General features: G+C 39.5%; 1 protein-coding gene across 1 annotated transcript in view; it reads right to left on the bottom strand.

Moving 5' to 3' along the window:
* Nucleotides 1-11,475, bottom strand: part of PTEN (phosphatase and tensin homolog) — a 101,337-nt gene extending 89,862 nt beyond the window's left edge. The window contains exon 1 of the mRNA XM_055560600.1: nucleotides 10,932-11,475. Within this exon, the coding sequence (XP_055416575.1) occupies nucleotides 10,932-11,010 (79 nt within the window). The 5' untranslated portion in view covers nucleotides 11,011-11,475. The remainder of the gene's footprint in view (nucleotides 1-10,931) is intronic.
* Nucleotides 11,476-14,557: the final 3,082 nt, after the last annotated feature.

Raw genomic sequence — 14,557 nt, 5'->3', positions numbered from 1 at the left:
ATCCAAGGAAACGGACATACGGATATATGTAGCTGATTCACTTTGCTGTAGAGCAGAAACACAACACTGTACAACAACTATACACACCCCCAAAAAAGGAATTGAAACAATTGTATCTCATTTGGAAAATGTTACACTAACAAGTAATTTTGTTTAAAAAAGAGTCTGTTTCTTTTGCAATATTTTTGTTCTAACTACAGGAATTAATAAATTCACTGAGAATTATCATTTACCTAATAAGGTTAAACTCATTTCCATGTTTTCGTAACTGATACTTAAAAATAAAATTTGATATAGACTATCACAAAAATTAATATTATTAATGCAAATACACAACAAACCTGCATCAATTACTATCACCAATTACTACAACCAAGGCAACCAAGTAAATATAAATTGCTATCATTCAAAATATGCTCTAGGGCAGGGGTCCCTAAGCTCAGGGATACAATGCCTGATGATCTGAGGTGGAACTGATGTAATAAATAACAGAAATAAACTGCACAATACATGTAATGTGCTTCAATCATCCCCAAACCATCTCCCCTATCTGGTGCATACAAAAATTGTCTTTCATGGAAATCAGTCCCTGGTGCCAAAAAGGTTGGGGACCGCCACTCTAGGAACAGTAACATCTCGACAAGTCAAACCCTTTCTAATTAAAGAGAGGAAAGCAACAGGGTTATAATAACTTTAACACAAAATGACGTGATAGTTTAATCAAATGACTTCTGTATCCACTTTCAACACAACAGAAGTACTACTCCTATCACAGCAAAAGAAAATTTGACAGATCAAAAGTAGCTAAATTCTATTTTGCCTCACTTCAATATTATTAAAATATACTTAAATTTTAAATATGCAATAACTATCATATAGTAAGGGGAAAAAAAGCTGCTAAACATCAAACTTCAGCTACTTTTGTGTAACAGGTTATGATCTTGTGAATCAAAATAATGACAGCCTTTTCAAATATTCAGGTCATCTTAAATTCACAGTAAGGAAAATCAGAAAAGAACAGGAAAAAAAATTTGCCAAATATTAGAAAAATGTTTAACATGTAACTACAGAGAAACAAATATTTCTGATGACTCTGCCATTTAAAATAATTAACGAAATTATGAGGTGCTTTGGAAATTGTTAAAACGCACACACACCTTTCAGTTCAAACACACACACACCTTTAAGTTCAAACACACACACCTTTAAGTTCACTATGATTAATAATATTTTAAAATAGATTGATATCAACTAAAACTAAAAGCTAACATGGAAACATTAAGTTCCAGAGAAGTAGAACAATGAGTACTTTTTTCAAAATTCTTTAAGTAGTTTTTATAAACTTTTCTTAAGTAAAGAAAATGGGGTTTTTTATTCATATACTGAAATAAACACCATATTTATTCAATTAAATTATAGCAACAAGTGCTATTTATTTTTCTTAAAATGTGAAGTTATCACATGATTAGCAGCCCTGGTTTTAAAATATTTATCAGTATCCCTGACTAGCTCCTATAATCATAAAGAATCAAAATAGTCAAAACTTAAATTTCCTAAGGATTTTTAAAACAGGCCTTGACATCTGCCTGTGCAAAGTTGAGAAGCAAAGCAAATTGTATTATCAAGCGAACAGAAAAATATCATAGCAAACAATCTATTTCTAGAACACTTTCGTAATTATGTTTGTCCTAAAAACAAAACAAAACTCAGAATCCACTAAGCTACTCCCTTGGCATCTTCTCGTCTCCGGACTAAACTAAAACCCTGTCCCAATTTTTTCTAAAAACTTCACACATTAATGCAAGTTTTTAAATGTAGATAAGTAAAGCACTTATTCAATGGGCTGACAGCAAATTCAGGGTCTCGGAAAGAATGTAACACATGCATCAGAGAACCTTAGCTGGCCCTACTTTCTTCATCTGGAAAGAAACAAGACATTTTTATAACTTGTCAGAAATTTGCCATTTTACATCAGCATATTTAACTTCACCACATCTGATTATAACAAAAGCAGCTTTAGAATTAAAAAAGTGTAAGAGTAAAGAATGCATTAAACACCACAAAACAAGTATCCTGTAAGTAAAGTATCTCCTAATTACGTAACTGACTACTTTTAAAACTACTGGCAATATAAAAATGAAAAAAAAAAATGCTTTAATAAAGCATATCCATCCTGTTAGAGAAGTTTTATGTAACATCCTTCTGAATACCTCATATAGTGCAATATACTTAACTTGAAAATATCTTCAGCCTTTTCTGACAGAAGTTCAAAGCAACACTTTCACAATCAGCCAAGTAACACATGAGCCTTCTTCAAATAAACCTTTTTTTGTTACCAGGGAACTTTTGTGGAAGTTCTTATAAAGAATACTAGCCTAGCAGCAGTCAAAAAATACAGATGTTAAAAGCCTAGCTCTATCATTTATTAGCAATTTGACCTTCTTAAATACTACAACCTAAGGGCAAAGGTACTGACTTGTATAAAATATCATACTTATATATACCAAACACTTAAACCTCTAAATCAGAGTTTCTCGACCTCAGCAGTGTTGGCAATTTGAGCTAGACAATTATTTGTTGTGGATGAGACTGCTCTGTGCATTGTAGGATGTTTAGCAGCATTCCTTGCCTCTACGCCGAGACAGATGACAATAGCTTCCGCCCTTTGCCCCTCCTCCCGAAGCTGTGACCACCAAAACTGTCTCTGACATTGCCAAATACCCAGACAAGGCAGGAGGGGATCACCCCCAGTTGGCAACCAATATTCTGAAAATATATTCTTCCAACAAACCTAAAAAAGTACACACAGGTGTTTTTACCACCATGTTAGAGATGTGAAAAGGTTCACCAAGGTTAAGTATTTTGTCTTTTATTACATAACCGATAAATAGCCAAGCAAGGACTTCAGCTAGACTTTAAATCTAGCTAACTCCCAAATCTATACTCCTTCCATTCCACTATGCTTTTGTAAAACACATTGTCTTCGTCTGCAAAAATTAGGATAACAATTGCCATCTGAGCTATTTCGTATTTACAAATAAAATGATATGTATGTGTAAATTCTATTAAACTAAAGGAGATTACATATTAAGGATTTGCTTGACAGGAGATTCCTCTGATGCTGGGAAAGACTGAAGGCGGAGGAGAAGGGAACAGAGGATGAGATGATTGGATGGCATCACCGCCTCAATGGACATGAGTTTGAGTAAACTCCGGGAGCACAGGGAGGCCTGGTGTGCTGCAGTCCATGGGGTCGCAGAGTCGGACACGACTGAGCAACTGAACTGAACTGAACTGACAGGAGATAATGTAATACGGTGGTTCACAAAGTGTGATCCCCAGACTACCATCATTAGTACCGTCTGGGAACTTAATGAAATACAAATTCTCAGGCCCCAACTCAGCTGTTAACGAATCTGAAACTCTGGAGGTGGGGCAAGTAATCTATGACTTAAGTCTTGCAAGTTTTTACATGCCCATCTAAAGTTTGAGAACCACTGATGTACATAACGGGAAAAATACCACCAGGTGCCTAAAAACCCAGCACCCTCTGTGGACTCAATCTTCTAGAAGCCTTTAACAAGTTACTCATTTTTTTTTTGGAGCTACAATTCCTGTATAAAAAAATGACGAAAGTAATGCTTATGCCATCTTTCAGGCTGCTTCTTTTTTCTTGCAAAATCAAATGCATTCACAATTATTAAAGGCTTTGTTAATGAAAAATGGTAAAGAAATATAAGACACAGGGTATATGCTAATTCTATTTCATTTTTCAAAAAAAAATCCCTTCTGGCTTATATCCTCATTTCTTCATCTTTCATATTTCATAAATAAGTGAAAATGTTAAGTAAATTTTACAACAAAGCTAAGTTAAGCCTGCCAAAGTACTATTTTCACATAATAAAAGAAAAAAAGTCTACCCATTTCCCTTTAACTCTGATAAATAACACCTAAAAAATATCAAGCTTGGTAACATTCCCCAAACTTCATTTTAAAAGTAGAATAAAGATTTCCATTCTATTTATTTAATCTCCAGTAAGTTCCAAATAAATAGAATACTCAAACAGAAGTATCTCACTAAATTCATGACAGCAAAAGAATTAAAAAAAAAAACAAAAAACTATATATTTAAAAAAAGGACTTGTTTGCAATTCAACATGTATGCTGTACTTATAAATCACTTTAAGAATATATCTGATTCCGGACTTCCCTGGTGATCCAATGCTTAAGAATTCATCTTCCAATGCAGGAGACAAAGGCTCAATTCCTGGCCAGGAAATTAAGGTCATACAAGCCACAGGGCAACTAAGCCTGCGTGCCACAACGAGAGAGCCCATGTGCGCCACAACGAGAGAATCCACGCACCACAATTACTAAGCCCATGTGCTTTACAGCCTTGGCTCCACAACAAGGGAAGCCCGTGGACCACAACTAGAGAAAGCCCAATCACTGCAACAAAGACCCAGAACAGCCAAGAAATTTTTTTTTTTTTAATTTAGGAAAAAAACTATATATATTTGCTGTAAGGACTACCTGCTTCAAATCACAACCCATTTCATAACACCTTAATTACATCTTCCTTAAAAGATCAAAAATACTAAATATATAAAATTAGCAGAATGCAATTAACACTAGTTAATATTTAGTTTATTTTGTTATTAAATTATTAATGATTTAATAATTTAGTTGATTAGTAATAAATACTAAAGAAGAGAGAACCTTATTATATTCGGCCTAAAAACCTACAAAAAGCAAAAGAAATAAAATTGAAAGCTATTCTGAAGGGCTTTAATAACACTAAATCAATTATAAGTTTGGGGTAGTGATATAAAACAAAATTTAGGTGCATGTAATATAAAATAGAGAAAGTGAGGGAATTTTAGACAATGAAGTTTTCCTAGAAGTTGTCAAAATGCACAGTTCAATTCTGCAACCCAGACTTGCACCAAAAATACAGCTAGTTTATCCAACATATAACAAAACATGTAGAAATCATGTAATCAGATAGTTGCATACATAATTAGACAGCACAATTCATTCTGTAATACAAAACAAATAAGAAAAAAACAAAAACCTCCCTGGAAATCAAGTGCTTCACTACTGAGGGCACTGTGACACAGCAAGGAGACCAGAACAGGGAAAGGAAAAAAAAAAGACTGATCCCCATACACAAGAAATAGCCTCTAACAGGCAGGTCTCAAGCTTATTCCATCTTTCCCCATACCTGGTAAGAATAAATTAAGAAAAAATCTTTTAGTTCTTCTTCCCATTTCTAGGGCTTAAAACTGGATCAAAAGTGAAAATGGGAAATACTACAAAGGTTTAACCTAAATAAAACTCCCATATTAATGCACTGCCAGAATATTTTAAGTACAAATGATAATGTAATAAATGTAACTTGGCGTTCAAAGCTGCATGACTCCTCCAAAAATCTGAACTTAAAAAGAAATGCTACAGTACCTTTACTGATAGTCTATGTAACTGCTATATCATATAATAAATGTTTTGAGACAGAGATTACTCTGTGAATAAAATATATGATATTTTTGTTGACCTGTCTTTAACTCTAAAGAAAATTTAATATTTTAACAAATTTTTAATGTTATAACAAAATTTTATTTTTCTACTTCATATTGAGGAAGTTTTCATCATACCTTAGTATTTAAAGCAAATAGTCTTTGATTAGTATGATTAACGCTTCTTTAGTATGAGGGAGCAGAGCATCAAATTACTTGTGATGAAACAGCAAAATCACAGACATTTTATACTCAGAGCTCCTAAAGGAATATCCCTATTTTAAAAAATACTCATAGCATGAACCAATTAATATGGCAACATATCCAAAACTGAGGAAATTCAGTTAAAGTCACTGCTCCTCCCATACATGAAAAGACAAATAATTCCTCATACATGGGTAACCTGGAATTATAATTTTTAACAAGCAACAGTGCCCATTTAAATATTTACAAGGTGGCAAGTGCTATGCCATTATTTATCTTATTTATTTTTCAAAATAAACATTATATGGATGGGTACCATTATCCCCATTTCACAGATAATACAGATTGAGAAAAGTTAAGCAACCTACACAAAGTCATCCAGCTAGTAAGTGTCAGAGTCAGGATTCCAACATAGGCAGTGTTGGTTCCAGAGCCTACACTGCCACCTTAACATCTAAAATGAAACAATGTACAATGTGTGGAAAAAACTCATACTCAATGTATTAATGTAATTTAAAACAGATTTAACCTTATTTAAAACCTATAAAACCATACCCACCAGGTGAACTCTTCTTTAATGAGAAATTCAATTTTTAGAAATATTACTACGATTGCCTAACTCTGTATTTACATACATAAAAGTAAGTTAGATTCACTGTCCATAGCTGAAGTGATGACTACTATAATAAGTGTGTACCAACTTAAAATATGATACATAAATAGTGTTTTTTCCCACACTACATACAGGCTAAGAATAATTTTCTGCTGGAAGGTATTGCCATAGTATCCAAATCTGCCAAAAGGACCAATAAGTACACACCTAATATCCTGAAGATGTCTACTCATCTCTGAATGCAAACTGTTGCAAATGAAGTGAATCTGGCTTAACTATACTGAACTAAATTGAAACTTTCCATACGAAATTAATTCACCCCTAAGTTATGTTTATTCTTTTTAAATCAGTATTTTTCCAAGTCTTTTTAATTCCAATGCAAATTATTTTAAAAGTACCAAACTGCTAATAGCTTTTTTGTAGCCAATGAAAAAATTCCAAAACGTAGGGAATAGTAGGTGAATAGTCAAATCCAATATACTAATTTCACCTTTCCTGACAAATGAAAAGTATTTTAAGTAAAACTGAATATTTACTGAAATAATTTCTGACCCGAATCTCACAGTCTGATACATCTTAAGTCACTATCCTTAGAATAAATCCTAACAGAAATCGAACCACAAAAGAATATTGACTTTACTTAAAATCATGTTTATCTAACAGAAAAAGAGAGAAAAGAGTGACAGTTCTATGAAATACAAATAGAACTTCGGAACAAAGAGTGTCTACAGAAAAAAAAAGTATACCAAATAAATTTCTTTCATTAATAACATTTTTCTGAAAGCTAACTTCTTATAGTACAGCCAAGGCCTAACATTTCAAGTGAAAAACTGTCATAAACGTGCAAACTTCTAAATTTCTTTTTACAAACTGCAATTTCACATACAATATAAAAACATTTCCTACGCTGCTGTCTCACTAGAAAGGTTGAGGTAAAAATTTTAAAATAGAATGTCTGAGAGTGATTTAATGTCGAAATTTTGTGAACTGATTTTCCCATAATAAATACTCTTACATTAAAAGTCACTGAAGTGATTACTTAAGTGGCTTAAAAATTATTACAAAGTATTAAGCTATCACCACATGAACAGATAGCAAATGGGGCAAATCTCAAAATGAGGACATCTGAAAATCAGACTTCCAAAAAGTATTTTGTGATGTTAAGAGGTCTGTATTGTTTTTTTCGTGGTTTATGGAATAAAGCAGATACTATACTGTACCACACAAGAATTAAAATATCACCAGTTACCTTCAATGTTGTTAAAATTCTAAAAGGTAATACATAAAAATGCATCTTTCTCTATCTCTCTAAAACTATATTTAAAATTAACGTGGTTATGTCTCACCATATTTTATATTTACTATTTCTTTAGTGTATAATAAGCAATGTTAAATCTGCACTGATGACTACTATACTACAGTGAAAACTTTTACAATGAACAGCAATAAATTCCTTTTTCCTTATATTAAGAATTACATAAACCGTAAATTTCTCAGATGTGCTTTATTCTTTAATACGCTTTATGAAAATGAAGTTTGTAGATTACCCTGTAACAATTAGGTGGCCCAGTCATTTTGCACAGGAAAGAAATACAACTTAACTGATATAAAAAGTGTAAAATAAAAACTTTTGAGTAGAATCTTTTCTAAAAAAAAATCTTCACTATGCAGTCATTTCAGTAATCACTCATCTTAAAAGATAACAGCTAACTTCAACAGTCACTATACTCTCTATGAATTAAAAAGCTTCCCCTATGAATGTTAATTATTTGAAAAGATGCAAACTTATCAAACAATTAAAATTCAACAGAAGCCTAAAGTGTCCATGAAATCTAAAAACAATGAATTTTTTATAGTCTCATGTTCAGTACTACTTTCCAGACTAATATTAAGGATAAACCCCCACCAACAAATTATTTTTAGAATAATTCAATTTTGCAAAAAAAAACAAAAAACCATAGTCCTCAATTTTCCTTTAAGGAAGTCACTTCATTACTGACTTTTATAAGAATACTCCAATCACTACTTTCATTAAAGAATTTAACTTTGAGAAGGCTAACTGCTGAAATAGATACTACAACTTGTCAGAGAAAAAGCTTTCAATGGCCATTTTAATTTTTCCCCCACCACAATAAACACAAAACACTGAAGTGAAACCAAGCAAACCAAAGCGCCTTGGTGTATCAAAATTATTGGAAGTGCAACTATCAGAAAGGCAAACCCTTTACTGCCTTTCCTAACATGATTTTTTTTTATATCAATATTTGGCTCAATAAAACCACAACTCTAGAAATTAAGTGTTATTAGTCATTTGATGCAATATATGATAATGCTTTCTATGCATACCATAACTAAAAGGACAGTTTGAGAGAAAGTTGTAAGTCACATAAATTTCACACACAGAAGCACGCACCCTGAAATCAAAGTAGAAATGGCTAATCACCGCACTGCTCACATATAAAAATCTGGTAGAATAATGATATTCTTATAACTCTGATAATTTTAAATCAAAAATAGCAAAAATACCATTTTTATGCCAAAATAGCACAAACATACTCTGAATACTAAAAGCAATCTGCCTAACAAACAGCATTCTAGAAAAGTTTTTGAATGGGGGTTTACTTTAAGAAGTTCAACATTTAATTAATTTGGTCCTATACATCTAGATGACTGTCAAGTCACACCAAAAGACTACTTCTGAAATAGGTTACAAATGAGAAGAACGAATTAAGTATTTTTCATGATTATCTTCTGGGCAAACAGGTCAAGTTCAGCTTTAGTACTTTTTCAATTAATGCAACTCCAAAATGTCCAAATATTCTTTTAAAATACTATTTTTAAACTTAACAGAAAAGTTATGTGCATGGTAAAGCTACTTCTTCAGTAACTTTTACCTTCACTTCGTATCAAAAACTTGGGCAAAATCAGCTGCAAATACTATGTATGTGCAGATACATAATCCAAAGGAATAAAACCTCTTCAAGTATGTAACATTTTTCTTCAAAAAGATCTTCCTCACAGTTTTTAGCTAGAGATACAGGCACTTCAGTGTCAGTCTACTATTAGGCAAAATGTTTAATGATACTTGCTAAGAAACCATTTTTTTTTTTGAGTATACTCTTATTAACACCTACACAACTGCTTAGTTTTAACTAAGTATTGTCCACTGCTACAATTCACATCACCAAATTTTTTTATCTTAATAGAAACCTTAATAAAATGCTTCAGTCACCTTAGATCAATAACTTAATCCTATTTTTCATGCATTATACACTGGCCTACCAGTGACTCTCAATTCCTAACATATTTCCCATTCTGCAAAAAAGGAGGGCTCTATCCCCCATCCTTGATCAAAATTTGTTCATTATTCCTGAAACTGCGAAGATTCATGCCTTTCAATAACCACTATCTTCTGAAATACAAAAACCTAACTTTCAGACAGCCAACTGTACCCCAGTGAAATTCTTGGGTTTCTGTCTTATTCAACAAGCTGACTCAGTAAATTTAATACACCATATGAAAAAAGCGAACACACCTACAATCCAAAGATGGAGTAATCCACTCTTGCCAGCATTTCTGGTTATCAGCTGGTAAATTATATGTGATGTTCTACACAAGTCAGAGTAAAATTAACGGATACCCAAAGGTGTCACAGGACCTGAAACCTAAATCAAGTTGAGTATCAATTCAAGTATCACAATCAATACTTAAATTTCAAGTGAAACTGAAGTTTAATCTCTGCAATCACCATTTGCTACACACAATACCCGTGAACCTACATAACATTATCATCTGAGATCAAAAACCACTCAATCTCCATTCTATTACGTGTCAGAAGAGCACTGAATCTATAATGCTACTGAACTGTAAATTTCATGTCCTATCCTTCATCATCTCAAAGAGACAAAAAAAAAAGCAAATTTAACAAAATCTAGTAAGAGCGTCTTTGAGAAGTATCATGGTACTATTGATTTCAAGCTGCAAAACTTCTAAACGCGGTTCAAAGTTGTAATTAACTTAGTTTTAACACATAAACCTACTTTTGCCTTCAAATGAGCACCATATATGCTAAAATGATTCTCTCTAAAGTTATGCAAATCAGTTCACAACTCACATTTTAAAAGAATCTATCAATGCAACCCAGGAAACTAAAAACAATCACTGCAAGATTCTGATGCAATAAGCCGTACGTGCAACACTAATTTTCCTTTTAATCTGATCTATACCCTTGATCTAGGGCCTAAAGCCAAGATTTAATCGAAATATGCTCAAGCTCAAAGCATCTACTTTTCTGTTCATTTAGTAGACCGGATTACCGAGCTCACTAATCCACTAACAGTGTACTGGATTCTCCGGACAATAGCCCTTAGAAAGAGACCCATCGGTGCCTTGACACTTGCAACCAGGCAAGAGTTCCGTCTAGCCGAACACACCCTAGGCTGAATGCATTCAAGAGAGACACAAAATATACATCTAGAAATCCGACCGGGGTTAAATGTCACCCACACTATGGACATTTTTTCGCATCCGTCTATTCCCACGTTATCAGAGAGAGTGACAGAAAGGCAAAGAGGAGCAGCAGCCACAGAAATGGATACAGGTCAAGTCTAAGTCGAATCCATCCTCTTGATATCTCCTTTTGTTTCTGCTAACGATCTCTTTGATGATGGCTGTCATGTCTGGGAGCCTGTGGCTGAAGAAAAAGGAGGAGAGAGATGGCAGAAGCTGCTGGTGGCGGGGCTTCTTCTGCAGGATGGAAATGGCTCTGGACTTGGCGGTGGCTGATGCCCCTCGCTCTGCTGCCGCTTGGCTCTGGACCGCAGCCGGGTAATGGCTGCTGCGGCGGCTGCTGGATGGTTGCAGCGACTGGGCCTGCTTCTCCTCAGCAGCCAGGGGTCTGGCAGCGGCGGCAGCGGAATGGGGAGAAGAATAATCCTCGGAACGGCTGCCTCCTCCGGCGGCCTCCGGAGCCCGGGCCAGGGGGAGTGCGGCGGCGGCGGAGGGGAGGTTTAAAACCGGCCCGGGTCCCTGGATGTGCCGCCGCCGCCGCCGCCGTGTTGGAGGCAGTAGAAGGGGAGAGACCAACTCTCCGGCGTTCCCAGCCCTGGAAATGGTGACAGGCGACTCCGACCCCCTCCCCGGAGCTGCGGCCGCCGCCGCCGCCGCCGCTTCTCCCCCCCGCTCCAGGAGCGGGAGGTGCCGCCGCCGCGCCTCAGCCGGCTCCCGCCCGAGCCCACGGCTTCCACCTTCCCTTTCAGGAGAAGCCGAGAAAGAGGCTGCACGGTTAGAAAAGACGAAGAGGGGGCGAGAAACGCCGCCGCTGCCGCCGCCGCCGGCCGGCCGGCTCCCCGAGGGCGCTGCCCCCGCGGCTGCTCACAGGCGCTGAGAGGGGCTCTGGGCTGCGGCCGCCGCCGTCTCTCATCTCCCTCGCCTGAGCCCGGCCTCGCCTCGCAGCGGCTCAACTCTCAAACTTCCATCATGGCTGCAGCTTCCGAGAGGAGAGATCTGAGCGCAGCCGCGTCCCGGCCCCCGAGCGCGTATCCTGCCGCAGTGCACAAAGAGTCCCGCCACATCACCGCCCGCCGGCCTGCCCGCCCCCTCCGCCGCCGCCGCGCCGGGAGTCCGGGCGCCTCGGGAGCCCGAGGGGAGGAGGGAGGCGTACCCGACCGCGCCAGGGGAGGGGAGGGAAGGGCAGGGCCGAGACTATAGGGAGGCGGCAGAAGGTGCAGCTCCGGGTGCAAGCGCCGAGTCCCCAACCTGCAGGCGCACTGAGCATGCCCAGTATGACTGCCCAGTGCTAGATCGGGCTTGTTGCAAGGCGCCCGCCTGTAACTGCACTTGCCGCGGCTTCTTCTGCAGCAACGCAGGGTGGGGGGAACGAGCTGAGCCACGGCCGGTGCCCAGCCGGAGGCAGGGTAAACTATTGCGAAGGTGGGCAGGCGGGGGCGGGGAGCGGGGGGAGGGAAGGGGCGCGGTGAAGATTGAAGCAGGTTTGTTCATCTATGTCACTGACTTGAGTGTGAGACTACCTGCGCACAGGTGGAAAAGACCAGGTGACCGCGCTGGTCAATGTTCAGGGAAACGCAGGGACGGTCCGTGCAGCGAGGACACCCCTCCCCCCATCCCCAGACTTCCCCGGCACGGCCTGCAGCCTTCCTCTGCTTTTGTAGCGATGTCGGATCATAAGCGTTCGCGGGTATTTGACTGCAGGAGCCTTCGCCGAGAAATCCCACCTCTCCACCCATCCCCGCCCGTGTCCTCAAGGTGTCAGTCTTAGTACAAAGAACAACCCCCTATTGTGTTTCCAGTGTGTATCACCTCACCCGGCTCCCTTTCACCGCCCCACCTCCCGCTCCCCCGGCTACTCGATTCATTTGCCCTAAAAATGAAAGCTCCTAGCAGAGCGCGTTGAGTGTGAGCACATCGCCCCTGAATTTCTAGATCCCCAAAGGCAACTGTCCAGGTGGACTGAAAGCGGATTCCCAAAGATGGAATGCACCCTGCAGCCCCTGCATTCCCCCTGGAGAGCCGAGAATCTCTCCCCTCGGATTTCCAGCTGGGGTCACCGCTTCCAATTCAAGCTCGATCCTTAGAGGTTCCTCGGCCTGCCCCTTTTGGACCGCTGTGAAAACCTCGCTGGGTGAATCGCCCCGGAGCCAGGTTCTGCGTTCGCCCTAGCTGGGGAGTGCGCGCCGCAGACCCCTGTTGCAGCGCGGGAGGGCGAAGTACGTGATTGTAGGAAGCTGCAGCCCCTGTGAGTGGGCGGAGCCGAGCAGGGTTCAAAAGGAGGTGGAGGGATACGCGGGCCACAGTCGGAACTACTTTCAGGAGGAGGTCACGTGTACTTCTAGTTGGGGAACTTTCCAAATTCCCACTCCCATATGATAGCTGTAGAGGCAAATGCTTCGCTTCTTTTTCCCAGAGTGCTCCCGCCTTGTACGGGCAGCGGGACCACAGAGCCTCCCGGGTCTCGATGGAAGAACAGGCTCAGACGAGCTTCCTACTGGAGCGCTGTCCGGGCTGGCGCCGGAGGAGCTGGTTACACAAGCACCCACATCCAAGCACGTGCCCCCGCCTTCCCTCACCTTGGCTGCTGCCGCTGATTCTTACAGATCTCGGAGCGAGGGTTCCCAAGCTGGTCGCACCTTTTGCCCGCTACCCACAGAGCAAGCTAAAGGACCGAAACCTGAGACTCCAAGCTCTGGAATCACTAGCTCTGCCTTCCCAACCGTGGGAGAAGGGACTAGATTTCAGGGGTCTGTCGCATCTTTCTCGCTAGCGCCCTGCCCCTTAGGGCGTAACTTTTCTGGTGCTGTACTCGCGGGGCAAAAGGGTATCTCCTGCAGCAGCCCGCTGCGTGAATTCAACGACGTTGCGACAAGCTTTCAGTCAATACTTTCGAGCTGATGAGCGCGCCCCACCTACTGTAGACTCAGCCAAGTGACTTATCTGGTCGGAGAACCTAGTCCATGGCCTTCAGCCCAGAACAAACTTGTCAAGTCTGCTTACAGTTTGGATTGGTTGACCTAAACCGCGAAAGAGCTGGTTCAGAAATGCAGAGAACTAGAGTGCATTTACCCCAACATTGATCGGCCTGTAAAGTGAGTTGTCCACCGTCTGCTTGGAGAGAACGAGGGCATCAATACCAATCTAGGAATTCTTTCTTTCCCCTGGGAAGCAAAACTCAAGGAGAATTTGAGTCCAAAAGAATTTAAGCGGATACCCAGGTTGAGGCACTGGTCGTTTTTTAGATCTTGAGACGGATCAGTTTGCATGTGTATTGCAGTAATTGTGAATATGTGGCTAGGGAAGGTCTAAAGAGAATTTACTCAGTGTTTGAGAAAGAAAGTGATACATGAGCACATCATAGTTGCAGACAGCCCCTGAAGACTAGAAACCTCAAGAAAGCTTGCTTAGACGCCACAGACCATTACCTAACTCCAGCACTACTAATTAAACCAGGGATATTTACACTGCTTTTAAGAGATCTCTGAGGCTTCATGAAACTTTGAATTTATATGCAACATCCTTTTAAGATAGCCCTTCAGGAGTTGCTGCTACTGCTGCTAAGTCGCTTCAGTCATGTCCTACTCTGTGCGACCCCATAAACGGCAGCCCACCAGGTTCCGCCGTCCCTGGGATAGCTACCTGCTAAATCTGCAGTGTTGATATTTATTTAAGCCTGGTTTTGTGCATGGTCCTGGTCAGCTTGGGGGAAGGAGGC

This window comes from Bubalus kerabau, chromosome 22 (assembly GCF_029407905.1).
Source record: "Bubalus kerabau isolate K-KA32 ecotype Philippines breed swamp buffalo chromosome 22, PCC_UOA_SB_1v2, whole genome shotgun sequence".
Lineage (NCBI taxonomy): Eukaryota > Metazoa > Chordata > Mammalia > Artiodactyla > Bovidae > Bubalus > Bubalus kerabau.
Note: the sequence above shows the minus strand (reverse complement) of the source record. Positions and strands in the feature narration are given on the sequence as shown.